Below are 26214 nucleotides of genomic sequence, written 5' to 3' on the forward strand. Positions count from 1 at the left end.
AAAAATGTTTCCAGGCACTTCACAGGAGGCATAAGGAGAAACAGATGCCAAGCCAAAGAAGGAAAGGTTAGGGGGAAATGACCAAAAGCTTGGTCAAAGAGGTGGGTTTTAAGGAGTGTCTTAAAGGAGGCAAGGGAGGTGAAGAGTAGAAAGGTTTAGGGAAGGAATTCCAGAGAGTGGGATATAGGCATCTGAAAGCACAACCACTAATGATGGGGCAAAGGGGCGGGGGGGATGGTGGGGGGAGCATGCCAGAGTCAGGCTGGAGCTGACAAAGGTATGAATGAGGGTTTCAGCAGCAGATGGATTGAAGTAGGGCAGAGATGTTTTTATGGAGTTGGAAGTAGGTGGTCTTTGCGATGGAGATTGGGATTGAACAGTCTGGTTCAGTTGGTGACAATTGCCAGGAAGGGGATGGATTTGGTGGCGAGTGTACAGAGTTTTTTTTAAAACGGAGGCCGAAGACTGGATGTAGGCAAGCAGTCCGACAGCACAGAGGCAGTGAAGGGGTTGAGAGAGGTGGAGGAGAGGTAGAACTGGATGCCATCAGCATATACATAGAAGCTGACCCCATATCTGCAAATAATTTGCCAAGGGGCAGCATATAGATGAATAGGAGGAGGCGGGGCCTGTGCTGGATCCTTAGGGGACTCATCTCTGGTTCTTTTGCCAATTATCTTAAATGTGTCCTCTGGTTAGCGACCCTCCTGCCAGTGGAAAAGTTGTTCCCTATCTACTTTATTGAAACCCTTTATAATTTTGAACACGTTTACTAAATCTCCCCCTAACTTTCTCTGCTCTTAGGGGATCAATCCTAACTTCTCTAGTCTCTCCAAGTAACTGAAGTCTCTCATCCCTGGTACCATTCTAGTAAATCTCCTCTGCACTTTCGCCAAGGCCTCTTCATAAACAGTATGTTTATAGTAGTTTATATACTTTACTACTGTAAAGTTTTCTACATTATTGTAAACCTTGTTAAAGTAAAATATGTTAGTTTAGCTGTGAACAAAGGGGCTTGATGTATATCCACAACAAGCTATTTATGACCTTGTGAAAAAGAAGGCCTCTGAGTAATGAGCACTGGGTGCCATCCGCATGGCCTTGTCTTTCATTTAGAGAAGGAAAGTCATCTCCAGCCGTGTGAGGGAGGTGGTACAACCAAATGTGGATGTAAGGGAGGAGGACTGATAATGATCCCAGCTGCAGAGAGAATATAGAGCTAATTGTCTCTAAAACATATATAAAGTTGGGTGCTTTTCGGTACTGATTAAAATATTCTCAGAGCAAGGCTGGACTGCTAAACTAATCAAGACCTTCGAAAGTGCACTTCGAAGTCTTGGACAGTGATCAACTTTGTGTCAGGTGTATTCATCTTACTAGAATGTTTAATTATACTCTTGTATTTTAACATCTTTGTTACTTAATATAATTTCTTAATAAAGCCATTATTCTTCGGAACAAACCACCTTGTGACCTTTTGATTAAGGACTCGAACAGTATAAAGTATCTTACTTATGTTACTTACAACCGCTCGCAGCATATCAAAAACAACAAAGATACTTCTGAGCTAATGCCCAACATAAATTTGATCTTTGAAAATGTCTGCTCACTTATGTGGTGAAACATTACCACAGAATGGAGAGTCCAGTCTCCCTGCTGGTCTCAAACTAATTGATGAATTAGGTGCCTGCAATACCCGATAAGCTAACAAGAAATTTCTGGCAACTGAGCTGTCCATCAAAGGAGTACAGCCCATCATTGACCCTGTCCCTTCTCAAAAGGTCTGACTCACATCTTTCCTCCAAACACAGATGTCAGTTAAAACCACTACTCCAAGATGGTTTGATACAATTTATATGGCACAGATCAGTGTATGGCATTCAGAAACTTGTGAGGATATATAAGCACAAAAGACATTAACACACAGTGATGCTCGTAACTCCATTAGATAAACAACCAAACAATATTTTTAAATAGATACACTGACTGTAATAATCAAATTGTCACCTGTTATCAACAGTATTTAGGCTCTCGATGGGCTTAGCCATCAACCAAAGAATTGCATTAATGTCCACACATACAACGACTCTAGATTCAGAGCTGTTGTGTATCACAAGAATTGATCATTGCAAGGTTTTTTTTTTAAATCCTTCATGTGCCATGACCAGCAAGAGAAATCAAATAATTAATATAACAAAAAATGCTTCATTTTTATCACAGGGATGACCCAAGAAACTATTGGCCAGTGAGGCCAAGACCAGTTATGGGTAAACTACTATAAGGCAGAGGGAATAATGAAACACCTAGATAGGTATATTACAGTAAGAGGGAGTCAGTATGGACTTATGGGAGAGGGGTCTTGCCTAGCAACTTTACTGGAGTTCTTTTGAGGAAATAGACAATGAAAGCTCTGTGGATGCAATTTATTTAGATCTTGGGGGTTTTGCAAAATAGGGAAGAGCAAACTAAATACACAAAAAGATGTGGACTGGTTGGGAAAGTGTGCTGATGAGCAGAATATAGAATTTAACATTAACAAGTGCAAGATAGAGAGAGTAGGGGAGGGAAGTACACAGTGGGAATATAAACTATGCTTACGTCAAGACAGGAGGGGAACTGGGCTGTTGGTGAATAACTCATTCAAACCCACAGCACGTTGTTCAGCAACAGTAAAGAAAGCTTACAGCACAAATCCCAGGAGGCAATAAAGTTTGTACAATGAACTGGTATTGTTCACCTAGAGCACTGTATAACATTCTGATAAAGACATCTGAGTACTGGAGGCAGTGCAACTGAACTGATACCTAGCTTTAGGCATCTCAGCTATAAGGGGACGTTGAAGAGCATGGGATTGTTTACTCTGAAGAAAAGAAAGCACTAGAGATATATTGTTGATGGATTCAAGATCCTTAAGGGAATAGATAAATTAAACACCAATAATATGTTTGAGAATGCCACACATTCTAGAATCAGGGGACTCTGGCTCAAGCTTAGAAGAGGGATGATGCACAAACAGTTTCTATTGAACTACTTTATGCAAAGGGTGTTGGACGTGTGGACAGATTGTCCAGGGAGGCAATTGTAGCTGATAGTGAGAAAAAATTCATGAAGTGGATAATTGAGAAGTATTAGTTTATGAGACCAAGCAGATAGACTATGGAGTCTCTTCTGGCATTGTACTTTCCTATGTAAACAAACAATATTATATAATCATTTGCAATCTTTGCAGTTTTTATACTGATTGGTGAAACTCTTCCTCATCACATTTATATCATTGCATGAAACTCCTATAACATAGGGATTACATCAAATCAACTATTAAAGTCATTGGCAAAATGCAAACATATTCAATGCACAAGACATTTCAGTACTCTCAGATGTCTGCTGCTATTCAGGGTAGGCACTTTCACAGTGTCCTTTCACCTGTACAGAATCTTAAGTTTAATTTACACTGGACTGGGAACAGCATTGAGGTACAGTTCTTTATGGTCACATCTTGGTGCAGGTCATATGAATTACAGAACAAATAACAAATTCTCTCACATTGCTCACCTTATACTTTGAACACAGTGATTTATTACATTATACAAGAGCCCTTTGCAATTTAACCAAAAATAGTAACTGTAGAAACCTTTAAAAAGATTAACAATTAATCATTGCTGCCAAAATACTAATAAAATTATTGCTAAGTAATGTATTTTGATTACTTACGGTTTCTGGTTCCAAGGAATGGGAACAACGTTGGAGTTGGCCAAAAAATGAGGACTGTACCTTGCTTCAAAATATATAACACCTTCTTTGGCTTTCATTTGCACAAGCTCATAAGCTATTCTTTTCACAGCTTCTCGATCTCCACTACATGCAAGGATAAAAAATATCATTGATTATTTTCAGACGGAGAGTAACCAAAGTCTTGGATACCTGAATATTAACATGTAAACCAAATAGTACATACAGATGAAGAATTTTTTGAAAATACTAACAGCTAATGTGCAACAAATGGGCAAATGATGCAGTTCTGGCACAGCAGCAGATTTGACGCAAGAAGCTCATCATGACCAATAATGGCATGCCCAGCATTTGGCACATCATGAGCCGGGAATGCTCCAAGGTCAGTAGGTGGGATTTCCTGCAACAGCGACTGACTGTCCTTCTGCTTCGGATTGGTAGCAAAATGGTTGGGGGCATAATGACTCCATTCAGCGATTAGAGATCTTGCAATGATAGGTAGCACATTTAGGAGGAGAGGGTCACAATGCAAAGAGAGTTTTGCCACAGCAATATCAACGAAGGTGACAAGGACATCAATGAAGTCTCACCTATGGCCCAAACCTGAGACCAAATTTTATGGTCCATAAAAGGTTGTCAGGGTAAGTGTGCAACTTACGGCAACATCTTAATAGGTTATCTGTCAAAGCATCTTTGGGTTGTTCATTATAAAGTTGGTACACCATCGAAGAATGCAGTGAACAGTGCCAAATGTTTATCGTTCAAAGTGCACAGGCGTGCTCATGTTCTTGCACGGCACTAGATAATCTAGCTTTATCAAGGTGTTGGCTGTGTCACCCTTTAATTGTGGAAAGTAACAAGTACAAGGTAACAATCACAATACTGCTGTCCTATCATTTGCGTGGCACACATTTTCTCACATTCCTCCTTACAACACATGTCCCTTTTATATCTTTCAGGAGAAGGCTGCATATTCAGACAGGGGGCAAGGAGAGGTCACCAAAACTGTGACCCTGGACTCCTTGAGGATAGAACAATTAACATTTATAGGTATGCTGACAATAAAGGCCTCTCCCAAGCTCATGGCTGATATCCTTTCCTTTTCATATTTCCTTTATTACTCAGGTCATTTCCTTCCTCATACACAGGCAGGAATTACAGCATTTCAGTTTAGCACAGTGCATTGTCTTGCCATGTGAAGCAATGTTTCAAGGGGTTTCACTGCAAGCATTGTAAAGTTTGTTGCTCTCCTCTAGATAGCCTCCAAGAGGTGTCCAAGTTCAAGAATTGGTTTCAACTATGTACCTCACAGCACCGTGTATCCCCAGTCCTACTGCTGCAAACACAATTACAGATTCACTGCAACAAGGAGGGGGAGGAGCTAATTAGTGAATTGCAGGAAGGAACATTTCAAACTTAGGCCTGCCTACAAATGTACTTTGGTAGGTAATCATCAGCATTTCATGGGAATAATTTGAAAATATGCCAAACAGCTGTACAGTTTGAGGGATAAGTCCACAACTCGCCTCTGTGTAATGCTGCATGGGCTCCTGACCAAGATACAGACCATGTGACTATTCTGGTGTCCTCTGCAAGAGCCCTCTTCGGCTGAGTTTGTAAGCACAGTCACCATGACAATTTAACACCTGTGTCCCAAACATACAAGGCCAGACAGCCACTGTATCACTTGCTATGACACCTGTCGTCAGAGGGCCATCGTCTGATCCAGCACAAGGATATATTGGGCCACCTCCATCCTTAGAGGTTGATACCAGCAGCCATTCACCCCCTTTCCATTAGGCCACCTCCATCCTTATAGGTTGATGCCGGCACCCACCACCTCAGTTCCTACTCCCAGTCTTGAAACATTTAGAAGGAGCAGTTAGGAAACAAAATACACGAACCATGCATTTCAAATGCTCAGGGGCAAAACACATTTGTATCATGCATTGTAGTGTTTAATAGAAGTTGGACTGACTCAACCTCTAATATGTCCTGCTAGGCACATGAAAGTAGCTATGGAGAAATTATGTTGCATTCATGGGTCTGTATGTCAGAATGGACCCCATGAAGGGTAGGTTCCATTTGATACATATACTTCCAAAACAAAAGTTGTCGCCATAAGGCACTTAATTAAAACATTTGGTCCATTGGACCCTGCCTGATGACTCTCGACTGAGTTGATCATTATGCGACAAAAATTTGCTGCACAGTCAGCTTCTTCTGCTTGTTGGTGTCTTTTTTCTGGCTGCTCCATGGTTTGTCACCTTGCTGGCCAAAGTTGCATGGGACGCAGCAGGCAGCAATAATCTTGGAGATCTTGGCTGCACTACACTGTGGCATTTCACATTCCCCATTTATGAACACAAGAAATAGGAGCAGGAGTAGGCCATACGGCCCCTCGAGCCTGCTCCACCATTCAATCAGATCATGGCTGATCTTCAACCTCAACTCCACTTTCCTGCCCAATCCTCATATCCCTTGATTCCCCTAGAGTCCAAAAATCTATCTATCTCAGCCTTGAATATATTCAACGACTCAGCATCACAGCCCTCTGGGGTAGAGAATTTTAAAGATTCACAACCCTCTGAGTGAAGAAATTCCTCCTAATCTCAAATGGCTGACCCCATATCCTGCAACTATGCCCCCTAGTTCTAGACTCTCCAGCCATGGGAAACACCCTGTCAAGCCCCCTAAGAATCTTATGTTTCAATGAGATCACCTCTTATTCTTCTAAACTCCAGAGAGTACAGACCCATTCTACTCAACCTCTCCTCACAGGACAACCCTCTAATCCCAGGAATTAATCTAGTGAACCTTCACCGCACCGGCTCTAAGGCAAGTATATCCTTCCTTAGATAAGGAGACTAAAACTGTACGCACTACTCAAGGTGAGGTCTCACCAAAGCCCTGTACAATTGTAATATATCTTCCTTACTCTTGTACTCCAACCCGCTTGCAATAAAGGCCAACATGCCATTTGCCTTCCTAATTCTTTGCTGTACCTGCATGCTAACTTTGTGTTTCTTGTACCAGGACACCCAAGACTCTCTGAACACCAACACTTAATAGTTTCTCACCATTTAAAAAATATTCTGTTTTTCTATTCTTCCTACCAAAGTGAATAACCTAACATTTCCCCACATTATACTTCATCTGCCACTTTCTTGCCACTCACTTCAACTATCTACATCCCTTTACAGATGCTTTGTTTCCTTCTCACAGCTTACTTTCCCCCCTAGCTTTGTTTCATCAGCAAACTTGGATACATTACACTTGGTCCCTTCATCTAAGTCATTAATATAGATTGTAAATAGCTGAGGCCCACGCACTGATCCTTGTGCTACCCCACTAGTTACAGCCTGCCAACCTGAAAATGACCCGTTTATCCCTACTCTGTTTTCTGTCCGTTAACCAATCCTCTATCCATACCGCAAGGTAGGTAAATGTGTCTGGACACCGGGCTAAGTGTGCAAGTTGGTGAATTTTATTGTTAGGAGGATGGTGGTGGAGGCCAAACTTTGTCCAAAGTGACAGAGTGGCCTCCTGCAATGAGTGAGGGTCTCCCCCACCCCCCACACCTGTCAAATGGACCTTTGCAGCTGCCACAGGCTGATGGCTGCAACACGTCCATTTGAATTGGGAGTGTTTCCCCCAGTACGGGAAACAGTCCCAGTTGTTTGCAAAATCCCACCCCTCCTAAAATGTCATGTTAATCAGGTCTCAACAACCTGAAATACATTAATGATTACTTTAAGTGGCACCCCGCCGGCTTTAATTGCCGGCGGGAGTCTCACATGCAGGGGCTGCGCGCGCATGTCAGCGCGTCACTGGGGAACCCGGAAGTGGGGGGGGTTGGAGCCAGGCTCCAGACCCGTCCCGGGAATCCCCAATTTTCGCAGCCCCCACGCCATGAACGCACCTGCTCGGCGGTGCGAAAATCGAGCCCCACGTATCCAGTGGGAAGCTGTGCTCACAAGGAGCAAAGGTTAGAAAATCAGGGGAACAATGCTTTAGTCCTAGCTCTGACCTGGTGTCTCATTGGGAGCACAAGATGGCAGAATTACCATCAATTCTTAAGGAAAGAAGAATTGGAAAGAAAATAATACTTAAGATCTTACTGGGGTACAGTTCCACAAGCAGTAGTTGCCCTCCAATATCACCAATTCATCATTATTCACATGATCCTTAACAGCAATTGCTGGAACGTTATTCAATTGTGATGGATATCATAATCAAGTCCAATTTTGTTCTTACTCAATGTTCACATGCGTGCACTTCCAAGCAGGGGTTGCAATACAATATTAAGGAGCAGAAACATTGGCTGATTTTCTCGTCAGTAACCCATGAGCATTATGGTCTACTGTAGCCTTCCTCCAACTGTCTGGCTGAGATCAGCTAACTGCATACCTGACGTATGAACGTAGGAGCTTCCTGGTCTGAAGCTCAGTGAAAGAGGACAAAATCTTCCACCCACTGCATTCAAGGCCCTGGCAGTGGCGCAGGGTTGTGGCTTATCAGGGAATTGCAGGTGCACAGCCCATTTAAATCAATGGACAGAAAAATTACAGGTATCCGGTTAGATATTCACTGAGCGCGAAGCACACCCGAAGACTTTACCTTTAAGCCATTAGACAGTTATTAGCATCAAAGAGTATATTTAGCTCTGAAGGTCACATCTTGCAACATGAGTAGCAATAGGAAATACTTGGCAAGAACAATTATGATTGGACCTCAGTCCCTAAAGTCAACTATGGTTAGAAAGAGCATGAAACAGAATCCAAAAACCTTCAAACCAAATGGAGGACATGAAGACTGGATCTTACATCCCTTATGAATACACAGTAGAATTTGAAGGAGTTGATCATCTTCTCCCAATGCTGTGTGACAGCAATTCCAATGCAGACATCTTCAGCACCTGATCTTCCTGTCAGGGCTCATGATCATGAAAGCAATACACAGTGTGGATAGAACAATCCAGACCAGGAGGATCCCAGATCAGAACTCTACTTTACATTGTGCTAAGTTGCTAAGCATGCCAGGAGCATGGCGTACTTAAAAATGAGGTGCCAACCTGGCGAAGCTACAACACAGGACTACATGCATGCTAAACAATGGAAGCAGCATGCTATAGGCAGAGCTAAGCGGTCCCACAACCAACAGATCAGATCAAAGGTCTGCAGTCCTGCCACATCCGGTCGTGAATGGTGGTGGATAATTAAACAACTAACGGGAGGAGGCCGTTTGCCTCCCACGAGAAGTCCAACTCGCGCCTCTAGGGAGCTCGCAGCAACTGCGCCAACTTTTCACCCTTGACCTCCCTCCAACTGCTGTCCCGACAAAATAATTTATAATTCTATTATTATGCGAGGAGAAAAGTCACCCATTAATCTTAATTTTGAACGTTTTAAACCCACGTTACTTTTAATAAAATTGGATTTTTAAAAAATTGCAAGGCCTTCTGGGGCAGAGTCCAGCACGTGAGTGCAAAAGACAAGGCTGAAGCGTTTGCAACCAGCTTCAGCCAGAAGTGCCGAATGGATGATCCATCTCGGCCTCCTCCCACGATCCTCGTCACCTTCAGCCAATTCGATTCACTCCATGTGATATCAAGAAACGGCCGAGTACACCGGATATAGCAAAGGCAATGGGCCCCGACAACATCCCGGCTGTAGTGCTGAAGACTTGTGCTCCAGGACTAGTCGCACCTCTAGCCAAACTGTTCCAGTACAGCTACAACATTGGCATCTACCTGACAATGTGGAAATTGCCTAGGTATGTCCTGTCCACAAAAAGCAGGACAAATCCAATCCGACCAATTACTGCCCAATCAGTCTACTCTCAATCATCAGCAAAGTGATAGAAGGTGTCGTCAACAGTGCTATCAAGCAGCACTTACTCACCAATAACCTGCTCACCGATGCTCAGTTTGGGTTCCGCCAGGACCATTCGGCTCCAGACCTCACTACAGCCTTGGTCCAAACATGGACAAAAGAGCTGAATTCCAGAGGCGAGGTGAGAGTGACTGCCCTTGACATCAAGGCAGCATTTGACCGAGTGTGGCATCAAGGAGCCTAGTAAAATTGAAGTCAATGGGAATCAGGGGGAAAACTCTCCAGTTGCTGGAGTCATACCAAGCACAAAGGAAGATGGTAGTGGTTGTTGAAGGCCAATCATCTCAGCCTCAGGACATCGCTGCAGGAGTTCCTCAAGGCAGTGTATTGGCCCAACCATCTTCAGCTGCTTCATCAATGACCTTCCCTCCATAATAAGGTCAGAAGTGGGGATGTTTGCTGATAATTGCAGAGTGTTCTGTTCCATTCAGAACCCCTTAGATAATGAAGCAGTCCATGGCTGCATGCAGCAAGACCTGGACAACATCCAGGCTTGGGCTGATAAGTGGCAAGTAACATTCGCGCCAGATAAGTGCCAAGCAATGACCATCTTTTTTTTTAAAATTCATTCATAGGATGTGGGCGTCGCTGGCAAGGCCGGCATTTATTGCCCATCCCTAATTGCCCTTGAGAAGGTGGTGGTGAGCCGCCTTCTTGAACCGCTGCAGTCCGTGTGGTGAAGGTTCTCTCAGTGCTATTAGGGAGGGAGTTCCAGGATTTTGACCCAGCAATGATGAAGGAACGGCGATATATTTCCAAGTCGGGATGGTGTGTGACTTGGAGGGGAACGTGCAGGTGGTGTTGTTCCCATGTGCCTGCTGCTCTTGTCCTTCTAGGTGGTAAAGGTCGCGAGATTGGGAGGTGCTGTCAAGAAACCTTGGCGAGTTGCTGCAGTGCATCCTGTGGATGGTATACACTGCAGCCACAGTGTGCCGGTGGTGAAGGGAGTGAATGTTTAGGGTGGTGGATGGGGTGCCAATCAAGCGGGCTGCTTTGTCCTGGATGGTGTCAAGCTTCTTGAGTGTTGTTGGAGCTGCACTCATCCAGGCAAGTGGAGAGTATTCCATCCAACAAGCGAGAGTCTAACCACCTCCCCTTGACATTTAATGGCATTACCATCGCTGAATCCCCACCATCAACATCCAGGGGGTCACCATTAACCAGAAACTTAACTGGACCAGCTACAAGAACTGTGGCTACAAGAGCAGGTCAGAGGCTGGGTATTCTGTGGCGAGTAACTCACCTCCTGACTCCCCAAAGCCTTTGCACCATCTACAAGGCACAAGTCAGGAGTGTGATGGAATACTCTCCATTTGCCTGGATGAGTGCAGCTCCAACAACACTCAAGAAGCTCGACACCATCCAGGACAAAGCAGCCCGCTTGACTGGCACCCTATCCACCACCTTAAACATTCACTCCCTCCACCACTGGCGCACCATGACTGCAGCGCATACCATCTACAAGATGCACTGCAGCAACTCGCCAAGGCTTCTTCAACAGCACCTCCCAAACCTGCGACCTCTACCACCTACAAAGACAAGGGCAGCAGGTCCAAGGGAACACCACCACCTGCACATTCCCCTCCAAGTCACACACCATCCTGACTTGGAAATATATCGCCGTTCTTTTTTCGTCACTGGGTCAAAATCCTGTAACTCGCTACATAACCAGCTTCTCAAGGGCAATTAGAGATGGGCAATAAATGCTGGCCTTGCCAACGACATCTACATCCCATGAATGAATAAAAAAAAGTTAGCTGAGTTCAGCTGGAAGTGACATAGGCATTGTACAATTGACCTCAGCACCCTTTGATTAGGGAGGGAAGACAAAAAAAAAATCAGCCAGGTTGCCATGCAGTGATCCCTGCTGGAAAGTATGTGTGAGTGTGAACTCAGGCGAGAGCCTACTATGGTTGAAAAGTCTGCCAACACCAACTGTTTAGGCCCACAGATGAAGAATTACCAATTGGGCTAGCTACTGGAGAGCACCTAGCATCCATCCAGCCATACCCCAGCATGAGTCAACACCTTCAGGAGAGGAGGAAAGAAAAGTTAGGATTTTTAAAAAAAATTCTTATGGATGTCTTGTGCATGATGCAACAATACAGCAAATAACTAAAGCACTAGCCATTGAGTGATAAAATGCAGACATTGCAGCACAATTGATAACACAAATGAGTGTGTGAGGCAGTGGGTAGGAGTAAGATGCTGTGACACAGAGGAGGAGGAGGAGGAGGAGAATTGTAAATAAACTTCTCAGCAGCTGATTATACCATTCAGCAATTTGCCTTGCTACCCTCTCAGCAGGATGTATGGTGCCTGTTCTGGAGAGAGGAAAACAGTAAAATGAATATGGGAACAAATCTAACTACTCTATGAACTCAACTTTTTGAGCATATACACAGGAGCCTCAACTAGAACCTCATATTCAATACATGTAATTATAAATGTACTTTATATAAGTACAGAAGCAACAATATTTAGCAATAGAAGAATGTCTTCATAAATAGCACAAAAATAACTCTGACTATGTTGTTTCAATAAAGTTAGAAAAGCACACACATTCACGTGCTTCATTGTTCACTTGTAGAAACGCTGATTAAGAGGTCTCTTAGCAAGGCCCTTGAATACCAGTTATTTTGTCAGCTCAATTCCTAAATAATGAGGGAATGAACTGGATGGACTCAGCTGATGGCTTTGAATGCAGAGGTCTTATTTAACACTTAAAATAAACAAACCATCAGGAGAGGAATATTGCTTCAGAAATAAAACTTAATTAAACTTCAGTGATAAAACATATTTCACCTTAGTTTTACACTTACTACAAATACCATATGCTATTATTCCTTTCCAATGCCATTCCATCTCACTGTGCCAATTAGACACATTTTCCACACAGGTCACTGGTCACAACAAAATGACATGACTTTTCTTTTGAAAGCAACATACAGGTGCTGAATACCAGACAACTGGCACAGAATATCAGCTTGGCTCAATTGGTAGAGTTTTGCCTCTAAGTCAGATGATGAGTTGGAGTCCCGTTCCAGGAGTTAAGTATATAAACCAGGTTGTCACTGCGTAGTAGAGGGAGTGCTGCCTTTGAATTAATTGTTAAACTGAGACCCTGATAGGCAAATATTAAAGATTCCATGGAACTAATGGGAGACAAGCAAGTTGCTGTCCTGGCTAACATTCTTCCCTCAACCAACACCACCAAAAACAGATTACCTGGTTATTCACCCAATCACTGTTCATGGCATTTTGCTGTCTGCAAATTGGCCGCCACAATTAACAACAGTCACTTCACTTCGGAGTAATTGTATATAAAGCACTTTGGGGCATTTGACTAGGTACTATGTAAATACATGTCTATCTTTCTTTTACTAGTCCCAATAGCTCCCACTATTTCTATATTTCTACACCCCCAAAACAGGCTAATTATTTCAAAATCCTAAAGACATGAAAGGTGCTATATAAATGCAGGTTATTTCTTTCCTCTGGTTATCTATCCATTGACCAAAATTATTATTTTCTGTTCAGTCCCCATTTTTGTACCAAATTCATAAAGTGGTTTAATTTGTTAGCAAAACTAAATGTACTTTAATAGGCAGCATTCAGGTTTCCCATTATGCAGACTCTGAATAAACTTTGCACTGGTTTCTCCTCCCAAGCCCAAACTAGTCACTTCTGGTGTGCCCCAAACTTTAATCCTTGGATCCCTCCTGTTCTTCATATCTACAGTGATGATGCCTACCTTTCACTCTGCCACCACCCTCTGTTCCATGACTTGTGCTCAGCTGCCTGATATCACTGATGAGCCAAAACTTTCTCCAGCCTAATACCAGCAAGATAGAAGCAATCATTTCAGCCAATTGACAATGCGCAGATGCTTTCTCAGGGTGAACCCAATACTGGGTGAACTAGATGTGCTGCTGGACCTTGAGCTGAGCTTTAAACTTCATATTTATTGCCTCGATTGCTTACTTCCACCCTGCACTATTAGCTGCCTACACACCTACTGCATTCCAACCGCCACTGAAACTGTCACCTCTAGGCTTGAATTCTCTTTCCTCCACCCTGCACAAACTCAAACTCATTCAGAACTCCCTCATCCTATCCTGGACTAAATCTCATTCAACTCCTCCTCATCCTATAATGTACTGATTTTAAAATTCTTGTCAATAAATCCCTCCATGGCCTTGCCTACCCTCCCTCTGTTACCTTCTCCAGCCTAACATCCCACCTCTACTCTTTCAGAACTCCACCAGCCGCATCTCCGGCCTACTGTGCGTTCCTCCCTGCTTTTGCTCTACCATTAACAGTGAGCCTTCATTCATCACAACCCAGTGCTCTGAAACTCACTTTCAAAAGCCCTCCACATTCTCATATCTCTCCCCACCTTCAGACATCTACCTCTTCAACCTTCCGTCACCTCCTTTAACCCTCCGTCCAAACTCGAGGGCAGATTATAACTCTGACCGCCCAGTTTGCAGCTAAAATGGCCAGTATGTCTTTCCCACTACTTTCCAATGGATTGTGATTTTAACCTGCTCTTCTGAGCAGGCATGGGGGACACCCGCTGTCAGGCAACATGGCTTTTCTTCAAATATGCAGATGTCATCGGGACCCCACTACAATTTTAACCGAAGGCCTTTGCAGAGAAGCCAGTGGCTTCCCCACCAGGCCAACATGGCGGCAAGAGGAGCTGGGCCAGAAGAGGCCCAGGAAGGTGAGTACTTTTTTTCCCGTTTCCTTATGAGCTGGGAGGAGCAGGAACGTCCAGGCTTCCATCCCCCTCCCCCAACTGTGATGCCTTCCCAACACCCCTCCCCGCATCCACTTGCCCGAGTGCGGAGGACTGTTCCCTCGGGACCCCGGCGGCAGTCTTCTGCCAGGTTCGGGTATCTGCATATGGGTCCAGTTGTGGGGTCTATGCAGATGAGGCCTGGGGCGTTAATATGGGGCTTTAGTTTCCAGTTTCCTATTTTAAAAGCACCTTGTGATGTTTTGCTTTGTTAAAGGCACTATGCAAGTGCAAGCGATGGTAAGAGTATTCTTCTTTAAATAATGCAACACATTACTCAGATCAAACCCAATATTTGCCGTGTAGGTTTGGACAGTCAAAAATAAAAGCAAACCTAAATATACTGAAATAATAAATATCAGATTCACTTACGCTATTGCTGGCATGTAGTGATTAAATATTTCTAGAAATTGAGTAAGATTAAGGGGTTCTTCATATCCAATGTAGCTCATAAGCCCTTCCACTGAGTCTGCTGGCATTTTGATACCTCGTTTTCTAAAAATAAAGAAAAAAGTTTAATTTAGACAAATACCTCAAGTAATTACAGTTAGTCAATTAAATGATTATGAACATTATGGAACTGTTATATATTAATGTAAAGCATGCCATTTGATGCAGAGAATCAACGAAAATAGCAGCAAATTGCATACAGGCCATACACTGATAAAAGTGTGAACCGGCGTGAGAATTTCCATGGAGCTTCTCGTGCTCAGGCGGAAGCCCTCCTTAAGGGGCAAAATGCAGTGACTGAAAAGACTGCCAAAGGAGGTTTTCTTTTTTGGTAGGCAGAGGGCATCAGGTGAAATTTCTGGTTAGCATTATAACATACAGCAATATGGCACACCAATCACATTTGTATTGTACTGTTTTTATAGATGTGATAAATAATTTTTCTTTTAAGAAGTGTCAAATACCAAAAACTTTCGACGTTTGATGTTGACAAACATCAACAACAACTACTTGCATTTATGTCGTGTCTTTAACATATAAAAATGTCCCAAGATGCTTCACAGTGGTGTAATCAGACAAAAATAAACGGAGCCAAAGAATGACATTAGGAGGGGTGACCAAAAGCTTGGTCAAAGAGGAGGGTTTTAAAGAGGGCCTTAAATGAAGAGTGCGAGGTGGATAGGCAGAGTGGTTCAGAGAGGGAATTCAGAATGTGGAGCCTGGACAGCTGAAGGTACAGCTGCCAATGGTGGGGCAAAGGGAGGGAGGGATGCACAAGAGGCCAAAGTCAGAGGAACAGAGAGTTCTTGGATGGGGGGGGGGGGGGGGTGCAGGGGGAGAGAAAGAGAGGGGTGATGGAAGGGTTGGAGGAAGTTAGGGATAGGGAGGAGTGAGGCCATGAAGAGATTTAAACATGAGAATGAGAATTTTAAATTGGAGACTTTGGGGGAATGGGAGCCAATGTGGGTCAGCAATGATGGGAGAGATGGGTGAGCAGGACTTGGTGCGCATAGGATACAAACAGCAGAGATTTGGATGAGCTGAAGTTTACAGAGTGAAGAATGGGAAGCCAGGAGAGTATTTGAATAGTCAAGTCTGCAGGTGACAGAGACGTGGATAAGGGTTTCAGCAGATGGGCTGAGGCAGGGGTGGAGATGAGAAAGAGGAAAGGGCCAAGAATAAATCTCTAGGGGTTTCCAGACGTATCGGTGCAGGCCTGGAAAGAGAAGCCATTTCTGGAGATGCTCTGGCTATGATTGGATAGTCAAGAGTGGCACCAAGCAAGGTCAGGCCCACTGAGATGGGCAACGGAAGATGGTGTGGTCAACTGCAGAGAGATCAGAGAGGATGAAGATGGAAAATGCAGTATGGTCACAGAAACAGGGAATGTTATTTGCAACTTTGGTTATGGCTCGTTTCAGTGATCAGAAAATGTTGGTTCCACTCTGCAAAAAAGCCATTTGATTTCCTGCTCGCCGAATTACCTGTCAGCGCCCCAAATACCTGAGCAGCTCGCCATGAATATTTAAATGAGGCCTGACCATGAAAATGGTTCAGGTCCTTTGCTGGTACCAGTGGGCAGGTGTCCCGATCGTTACACCCAACTGATGTGCACCACACATGAAAATCTTCCTTAACATTTGATACAGTGGTAAACTCCAGCTGGTAAAATGAAAGTGGCACCAAATGGGAAAGGTGCCTAAAATGCCTATATATGTCTTTTTTTAACGGATATAAAAAGTTTGTCATTTGAAAGAGACATCAGCACATAATCTAGGCTGATATTTCAGAGCAGTACTGAGAGAGTTCTGCATTGTCCAAGGTGCCGTCTTTCAGATGAGACATTAAACCAAGGCCCATGTCCCCTCTCAGGTGGGTGTAAAAGATTCCATGGCACTATTCAAAGAAAAGCAGGGAAATTCTGCTGGTGTCCAGGCCAACATTTATCCTTCAACCAACATCAGTAAAACAGATTATTTGGTGGTTTATCTCATTGCTGTCGTGTGCAAATTGGATGCTGCACTTACCTACCTTACAACTGTGGTTACCACTTCAAAAAGTACTTCATTGGCTGTGAAGCACTTTGAAACGTACAGAGATCGATCTTTCTTAAAAGCAAAATACATTTATCTAATATTAAACTAAAAATAGCTCTCCCATATTATGTATTATTGGCTGTAATAAAAAGGTCCTCAGGGTTCATATGGAATATAGGACCCTGACCTAAAAACATTCAGCTCATATCTCATTGTGCTTTAATATGCAGTTTACTAGTGATGACATTAGAATATTGGTCAGGCATACCTTAAAACAAACTTGTTTAGCAGCAGATGATTAGACAGAATGTTCCTGACTCACTTTTTAAACTTTAAAATTCTAATTCTCCTTAATGCATTTAAGGGGAAGCTAGATAAGTACATGAGGGAGAAAGGAATAGAAGGATATGTTGATAGGGTGAGATGAAGGAGGCTCGTGTGGAGCAGAAATACCGGTTGGACCAGATGGCCTATTTCTGTGCTGTAAATTCTATGTAATCAGCACTGGTATCAGAAAATGTGTTGTGATGTGCCATTTTTCTACAATTCCTTCTAAATTAGCTGCTCTAGATGAAGTCACACATCAAGGAAGGCAGATGTCATGGAAAACTACCATGGATCAGACCTCCAATTTTGGATCCTGCAAAGATAATCAGCACACCTAGAGAACTCTTTCTTTCCAAACCTGCCTGTGTAGGATTTCTGCCCTTGAGTGTCAATCAGGGCAACAATCCTTTGCTTAACTGCGTGCATCCACAAATATGCTTTTACACTATCACTGTTGAATAATCTTTACACCATCTTCCCTTCATGTCATATTCAGTCTACTTCTATTAATCCAAAAGTCAATGCAATTTAAATAAAACAGTACAGGAAGCATTTTTTGCATGATTTCAATTCAAATTAACAGATAATTCTAAAATGCTTATTTTGAATTAAGAGTAGACTGTACAATGGACGTTTAATTGAGAGATTTTACTGACAAATTTCAAAATGATTATTTTATTTCTTAATCATTGTATTCTATTGGTAGATCAAGAGGGTAAATCTTAAATAAGACTTTTGCTGCAGATTGCTCACCACTGCTTCTCAATGTAAAATGCAAACAAATTTATAATAATTAAAAGATACTGACATTTAAGATTATCAAAAGAATAAAGAATGAGGTTTGGAGAGTTCTGTTTTTTGGCATGGGGGTTTTTAGGACATGGAATGTCCTACCAGAAGCAGCAGCTACAATAGCTTTTAAGAGATGTGGATAAATATTTGAAGAAAAAAATGTTTAAAAGCACATGGGGGGAAAAGGACTAATTAGATGGCTGTTTCAGAGAGCTAGCACAAACATGGCCTCATTTTATGCTGTGAAATTCTATGATTTTATGAACACAAGGCACCATTACAATGCAAATGCCTTAGTTCATCATTTGAAACCTGATGATTTGTCACTTTAACATAGGTACAAATGTACACTCACTTTCCTTGTTTGTGCTCTCCGTAATCAACTGTATGGTCTGCCATGCCTAATTTTATTTATTTTTTTACCTCCAATGTTATCATTTTCTCAATAAATGAGGGTGGGAAAAGGGGTTAAAAAGAAAACAACTTTCCACATGTCACTACTGCTGCAGTGCTCCGAAATCCCATCTTCATGCATATTGAGCTCCCAGGGGCAGCATATCGGGTAGGCGGGAATTTACGATGCATAACTGGGAGCCTAATTGGAAGATCTGGTGGGAAATGCCACACAGTCCAATTCTACACCATTCCTGCCTTATTTGTACCCATTCAGGTCATCGATCTGAAACTTTAACTCTGTTTCTCTCTCCTCAGATACTACCCAGACCTGCTGAGTGTCTCCAGCATTTTCTGTTTTTATTTCAGATTTCCAGCACGCACAGTATTTTGCTTTAGGATTTTCTAGCCTGATTTCAGATCTAAAAATAATTCTAATAGCAATGGAAAAACATAAATGCATATTAAAAGTTAATCTTTCTGACACCTTGATTGCCAAAAGGATATTGATGAGGACACTTGCCCTTTAAGAACTATCACCATCACTGGTTTAGATAAGTACAATTTCATATTTATTGTATCATTCAGAATTAGTGATAATCTCCATTACATAAGTATGTTTTAATAAATATTAATCAGTACTATATTTTTTAAATGAGGTATGTACAGGAACCTAGCAGGGTAAACTAATGCAGCTCTGTAAATGGCAGTGACATTGACCCAAATCCAAACCTCCTGCATAGATCTAAATGTGCATTTTCCAAATTAGTATCCATTTGATAACATAGGCACATCACCTGAACCTGAGCTTCCCACCAATTTGTTAGGTATTATTAAATCAATCCACAACAACATAAATAGCCTTCACAAAACTTTCTACTGTTCCTGGCAGGATATCACTGGCTCATCTACCCACCCATATAAAATGGACATTCAGGACTGCTAGGGCCTGCCTGACCTGTTGACAAAAATGCTTTTTAATAAGTCCTATTTGAACTTTGCTAGATTAATTTAGAGACCATTTCAGAAGTTTTACTTTCCTACTGTCCACTTAGCTGATCAGATACATTTGTGGCTGTTGTTAAGCCACTGTCATAAACGGTTCTGTTCTGTGTACATTTTCCCCATATCTTCCACCTCGTGTCTGAAATCTTCCATACAACTCCCATACATGTCATCTGATGACACAAGCTCCCAATTGTTTACAAAAACACACTCTGCGCACACAATTTCAGTGCAACAAAATGGGTTTTGTTCTGTTAGAACAACTCCGGAATTGTATCTCTGTTAGAACTTGTTTGTTCTATTGTCTAGAATTTCTAAAATCTCAGCGGATTTAAATTTCTGCTGTCTATTAAATCGATCACCCTGTGCGAAACTGAAGTTTAAAATGTGCAATTAGGGTCGATTGATTTCCCTCAGGTACCCAGGCTACACATTCATTCATTCAGAGATCAAAAGGAAAACTTTACTTTTAATAATTTTCACAAAATTATAATTGAAAACCTTTGCTTAAATCAAGATGCCCTTTTTGCTATATCTATTTATATGTGTATATGAAGAATATCTTTGCCCATGCAGCAAACTGGTTTGTAGGAAGCTGGATGTTCTGAGCGGTGTGCAAGTGAAGCAGGTATGAAACAAATCATCATCTACCTGTCTGTAAACCTACCACCTAAAAAGAGTTTGCTCTGAATTTAGTCTGAAGCGATGTGACCTGATGGAACTTGCGTGGTTGCTGTCCGCGATGGCTGTGTTCAGTTCATCCATGGCTGCATCATTCCCATGTCCTTGATGACTGTAGCTGGCACGACCTGAAATTCATGGTTTCTCCTGTTGCCTGGCTGGTGTTACTAGCATCAAGTATAAATGTTTAAAGCAGGAGCAATTGGAATAATTTCACACACAGGGAAAAGAATGAACGACGGTATATTGTACGCCCCACCTGTCAGCAGGGATTGAGTGATCTCCAGATTCCCCAAGGTAATGTTTTTTCTTTGATTTAGTTACATATTTAAGGTAATGCAAGTTTTACACAATTTAAACAACTCAGAAAGTCTAAAGCAACATCTGGTTGTATGCGTTTGAATGAATCAAGGCAGTATTAACTACAGTTAGAAAGCCCACCAGCACCATTCTTGAACGATCTAAGTAGTTGTGACAATTAAAGCAGTGTTTATTCAGCAAATTCATGATCACCATTGACTTTAATCGGGGCAGAGCTATGATAATTAACTGTTCACTGTTTCGGCGAGCGAAATGGCGGAGTGGCACAAAGGTCCAGGGAAATTGTGGTGTAAATTAAGGGGAGGAACTTAGTAGATTTAATATCAGTAAAATGATAATGGAGAAAATAATAGGACTTATGACAGACAAATCTCCATGATCTGATGGTTTCCACTCTAGGGTATTAAAAGAAATAGGTGAGAAAATTGCAGGTGCATTAGTCATAATTTTCCAAAGCTCTCTAGCTTCAGGAATTGTGCTCTTGGATTGGAAAATTGCAAATGTCGCTTCATTATTTAAGAAGGGAGTGAGGGAGAAACTAAGTAACTACAGGTTTGTCAGTTTAACATCTATTGTGGGGAAATTACTGGTATCTATCACCAGAGGCAGAGCATCTGAGCACCTGGACAAGTATCAGCTGATCAAAGCAAGTCAGCATGGATTTGTGGAGGCTCGGTCACATCTGACTAATCTAGTTGAATTTTTTGAGGCGGTCACTAACATGGTTGATAGGCTGGTATCTATGGATGTTGTCTATATGGACTTCCAGAAGGGCATTTGACAAGGCTCCGTACAAGAGATTATTGGAAAAAATGAGTGCGCACATAATTGGAGGTAACCTTGTTACATGGGTCAGTAACTGGTTGGGAGGTAGGAAACAGACAGTAGGGATAAAGGGAATGTACTCTGGCGGGTCGTGACAAGTGGTGTTCCCCAGGGATCTGTACTGAGGCGTTAGCTTTTCACCATATATATTAATGACTTAGATGAATGGAGAGTTGCATATCCAAGATTATAAATGACACTGTTAGGATGCACAGTAAACGTGTGGATGGGAGGAGAAAGTTACAAAGGGACATAGACAGACTAAGTGAGTCAACAAAACTACAGCAGATGGAGTTCAATGTGGGGAAGAGTGAGGTCATTCACTTTGGATCTGAGAAAGACAAATCAGAATATTTTCTTAATGGCGAGAGACTAAGAGCTGTGGAGAACCAAATGGATTTAGCTGTTCATGTAGATAAATCACTAAAAGCATGTGTGCAGGTACAAAACGTAATCAAAAAGGCTAATGGAATGTTGACCTTTATTTCACAAGGTCTGGAATACAAAAGGGTGGAAGTTATGCTTCAGTTGTACAAAGCCTTGGTCGGATCCCATCTGGAATACTGCATTCAGTTTTGGGCACCAAACCTCAGGAAAGATAGACTGGCCTTTGAAGGGGCAGAGCACAGATTCACCAGAATGATACCAGGGCTTAAAGGGTTAAATTATGAGGCCAGGTTGCATAAACTTGTTTTTCTTTTAAAACCCTGAGTTTAGAAGGTTAAGGGGTGATCTAATCAAGGTGGTTAAAATGATAAAGGGATTCGATAGAGTAGATAGAAAAACTATTTCCTCTGGTGTGGGTATCCAGAACAAGAAGGCATAATCTTAAAATTAGAGCTAGGCCATTTAGTTGTGAAATCAGGAAACATTTTTCCACACAAAGGATAGTGAAAATCTGGAACTCTTCCCCAAAAGGTTATGGATGGTGGGTCAATTGAAATTTTCAAGACTGAAATTGAAGATTTCTGTTCGGTAAGGGTATCAAGGTTCCTATGTTCCTAAGTCACTTACACCATCATTTCCTAGGACTTTTGCACCATAAAACAACGATGGCGCAAGTTTCCAGGAAATTCTGGGCCAATATCAACAAATTCTTAATTGAACTGTCAAACAAACAATGCCAGGGTTCTCATCTGCAACTTGACCTGTAAATGAACCTACTATTCATTCCAAGAATGCAGAGCAATTGCACTTTTTAGCCTTAAATTAATACACTCCTGCATTCTATTTTACGTAGTATAATGCTCCTTATAAAATAGCTCATCTTCTGTCTTACTGCCACGGCACCATTGAAGATTCACAAATATTACAAAGAACACACAGAGTTATATTGTAATTACATTTTAGGAAGAGCACTGACTGTTACTCACTTGAGTGAGCTCAAAAATAATTCACTGTTGTAATGCTCAAAACTTATATAACATTAAATGGTTCACTGACTCCCACTCCAGGAGACCAGGCCTGTTTCTCCCAGAACATGCAAATGGTGACTCACGTGTGTCTTCAAGTATATGGCATAAGCAGGGATCCATTACACTTAGACCTTTTTCAATGCATGTGACAAATATGAAAAGGCTGCTTTGATTTTAGAACAGCAAATTCTTTAATCCAGTAATCAACTTACTTGCCAAAGTACAAAATTGTCTCGGGTTTTATAGCCCCGTCAAGATGAAGATGAAGCTCCACCTGTAACAAAGACATGACAATTTTTTGTCAGATATGATAGGAACACAGGAACAGAAATAGGCCACTCAGCCCCTCAAGCCTATTCCGCCACTCAATGCGATTATGTCTGATCTGTATCCTAATTCCATCCACCCGCCTTGGCTCCATATCCCGTAATACCCTTGGCTAGCAAAAATCTACCGATCTCAGATTTAAAATTATTAATTGAGCTAGCACTACTGCTTTTTATGGAAGAGTTCCACACTTCTACCACCCTTTGCGTGAAGAAGTGTTTCCTAACTTCTCTCCTTAATAGCCTGGCTCTGATTTTAAGGTTTTGACCCTTTGTCCTAGACTCCCCCACCAGCAGAAAAAGTTTCTCTCTATCTACCCTACTGAATTACATTACCTATTCTACAGCACATTGTTTATATAAGTCTCCAATTTAGCATGTACTTCACTATAAAAGGTTTCTTTAGGTGAGGAGAGTGAAGGGAAGTGGGGGAGGGAAGGCTTGAGAGAACTGGGACTACAGGACTCAGCAGAGAGTAACAGATATGAGAGTTAGGAGTCTTATCTTACCAACCCTGATCAGGTCATTAAACTTCTTCCTACATTACAACCAGGTCCTCATAGCAACGCTGCTGGCATTAACCTCCATTGCAACCTCTTGCCACTGTTGCAAGGATACTTGTCGGGAGACCCTATGCCCTCCCCCCAGCCTCCTGATGGGAAGGGCATCTCCCTCCTTCCATTCACCCCTGCTCCAGGACCTCCAACACATCATCAGAGAATCTGAGAGCCCTTGCAGCATTAGGGTATCAATTTTCACTTCTATCATCTGGCAATAACGGCCTCAAGATGGGGTTGGTTGCTATAACGACCTGTTAAGATTGATGAAGAGGTCAAGGACACTTTGAAAGGGGTCTAGCGCTGGGTGCTCGAAGCATCTGCCTGTCTCAGGCAGTAGGTCGCTTTTAAAACACAATTCCTAGGACCACCGTTGCCATTTTAGGTCAGAACAGGTTGGAGCTTGCCTGTTCCATGGACGACGGAGCCGGGAGCCCAGACAAGGTAAGTTTAGAATTATTTTTATGGAGCCCGGAGGAGCGTGCTCATCCAGGCCCCACAAAAATAATCTGGACCACTGGTGTCCCAGGAACCTCACATTCTGCAATCACAACCCCCCCCCCCACACACACACACACACACACACACACCCCCTCCCTCCCTCCCTCCCTCCCTCCACCACCAAAACCCACTGCCACAGTCACACCCCCACACACACACCCTCCTTACTGGCAGCTCGACATTGGAATGCTTCAATCTGACGAGTTGAACAAGATGCCCGTTTGCTGCCCCACAGCTCGCCAGGCCATTGTTAACGAGGCTGGTGCTTCTAAATCACAGCCACCTCAACAACATGGGCACGGTCAATTGGCCGGCCGCTCTGCCAGTCTAGATCTTTCTACCCCTAGATCTTTCTACCATTTTGACTGCTGTAAAGCAAATTAAAGTGAATTCCAGTAGCCTACATCTTCCCCTTGAGCTAACGTTGCCAACCCTCTAGGTTTGTCCTGGAGTCTCCAGGAATTAAAGATTAATCTCCTGGACACTGCTGCAAGCAACCCCAGGAGAAGAGTCATAAGGGCTTTCAATTTAAAAAAAAACACTTTCATTCATTAATTATAAAAAATATTGGAGCTGGGGAATAAAAAGCTGTTTGGTCTGGGTGGTTGGAGGGGGGAGGTCATGTGATGAAACCTGCAGGAATGCGGCCAGCTAATGTTGGCAGCCCCACTTTGAGCACCTTACCTTTGAGGGCCAGTTTGCCTTTACGTTGCGTCAGGGAGGCCCGATTTCCTTGTCCCAATTAGGCGAGCTGCCAATCGCGAGGAGCGCGGGCAGCTCACTTGCTGTACCAAATGAGGCAGGAGCATAAAAATCGCTGATGTTCCCCAATATATCATTCTAAAACAAGTTTAAAATTATACCAAGATAAATGCATGAGACAAGATATGTCTGGGCTAAACAAAATACGTGGGCGGATTCTGTGATTTTGCTATGCTGGTTGCAGTCTAACTCCGGAATCGGCGTTCAACCCAGCCTCTGGGGGGCATGCGAGATCCCGCCCCAAGAGAAAGTAGCCTCACTGATAAAGAGATTAACTCCAACATGTGTCAAACCTTCTTACAAGTAGCTGGAATTGATTGGCAAAGCATTTTACATTTTGATTGCAGGGAGGGGAGCGCCGCGCCGCGTGTTGACTTCTGTCCTGGGCAGGTCTTTGGACTAGGCAGTATAGACAGGATTATGGCTAGAATGGAACATGCAGCTTTCCAACTCAAGACCAGCATTTGCAAATTTAAATGCATTATTACTCAGCCCTCATGCGGACTTTTTTCTCTTGATAATGATTCAGCAACTAGCAGAAACCTAATTTGTTCTGGGATGTATAGTAACCATTGCAAAAGGTTGTTAAAATCATACTTAACACAATTTCACATTACTTTTTATTCCAGTACCGAGTTCCTCGTTTTCTATTAAAATATCATACATGTACTAAATGCTGGACAAGGGCTACGTTAATCCTAAAACAATGAAGTTAATCGTTCCTATTTTGGACATTAATCTCCATTAGGGTTAGAGCGCCAACCAATCTATCCAGCTGTGAGGAAAGGAAAGGCTGCACTAAGTGAGCACTGAGCAGTGAAGCAGACTCAATAATCTAAACGTTTTCTGTTTTGAATTTATCAAACGTATTGTTCAAAACTATAATTTAGGAGGCAGCCAAACCAAGAATTCATTTCAGACGACTTCCTTATATTACAGTAAAGCGTTTTGCAATTAAACAGTTAGAATAACGATACTTAACCACACTCCATTGATAAAGCCTGCCCGCGTTTCTTACCCTGGCTTTGTTGAATGTCTGTATATTGTTTGTTGAGTTGTGTGCCATGTTGAGACTATTAGTTTTTCCCCAGTGAGTTTGATGGCTTCGAAGACGCAAAATCTAGTTTTTTCCCCTTTTCCTGTTGGACGACCAACAGCCGCGCCTCCTACCACCTATGCCCATTTTATAGATTTCAGTCCCGCCCACTAACCCCTACACGGGAATCTGTCGTTGGAATTCTAGTCCTCCAGTGTTTTCTGCGTACACTGCCCCTACGACAATAGCACACTTTGATTCATTAATAAATATCGACAGTTGTACACAAGTTCTATCAGCGGCTCCCAACAGGCACAATCGGAAAAAAAGGCATAGCCAGCTCACTTGGAATTAAAGGAT

At 42.5% G+C, this 26214-nt stretch overlaps 1 protein-coding gene across 1 annotated transcript in view; it reads right to left on the bottom strand.

Moving 5' to 3' along the window:
• ada (adenosine deaminase) overlaps nt 1–26007 on the bottom strand; it is a 54855-nt gene extending 28848 nt beyond the window's left edge. The window contains exons 1-4 of the mRNA XM_068000812.1: nt 25837–26007; nt 22885–22946; nt 14800–14922; nt 3712–3855 (exon numbers count right to left, since the gene is read on the bottom strand). Of these exons, the coding sequence (XP_067856913.1) occupies nt 3712–3855; nt 14800–14922; nt 22885–22946; nt 25837–25884 (377 nt within the window). The 5' untranslated portion in view covers nt 25885–26007. The remainder of the gene's footprint in view (nt 1–3711; nt 3856–14799; nt 14923–22884; nt 22947–25836) is intronic.
• Between the last annotated feature and the right edge of the window lie 207 nt (nt 26008–26214).

This window comes from Heptranchias perlo, chromosome 19 (assembly GCF_035084215.1).
Source record: "Heptranchias perlo isolate sHepPer1 chromosome 19, sHepPer1.hap1, whole genome shotgun sequence".
Lineage (NCBI taxonomy): Eukaryota > Metazoa > Chordata > Chondrichthyes > Hexanchiformes > Hexanchidae > Heptranchias > Heptranchias perlo.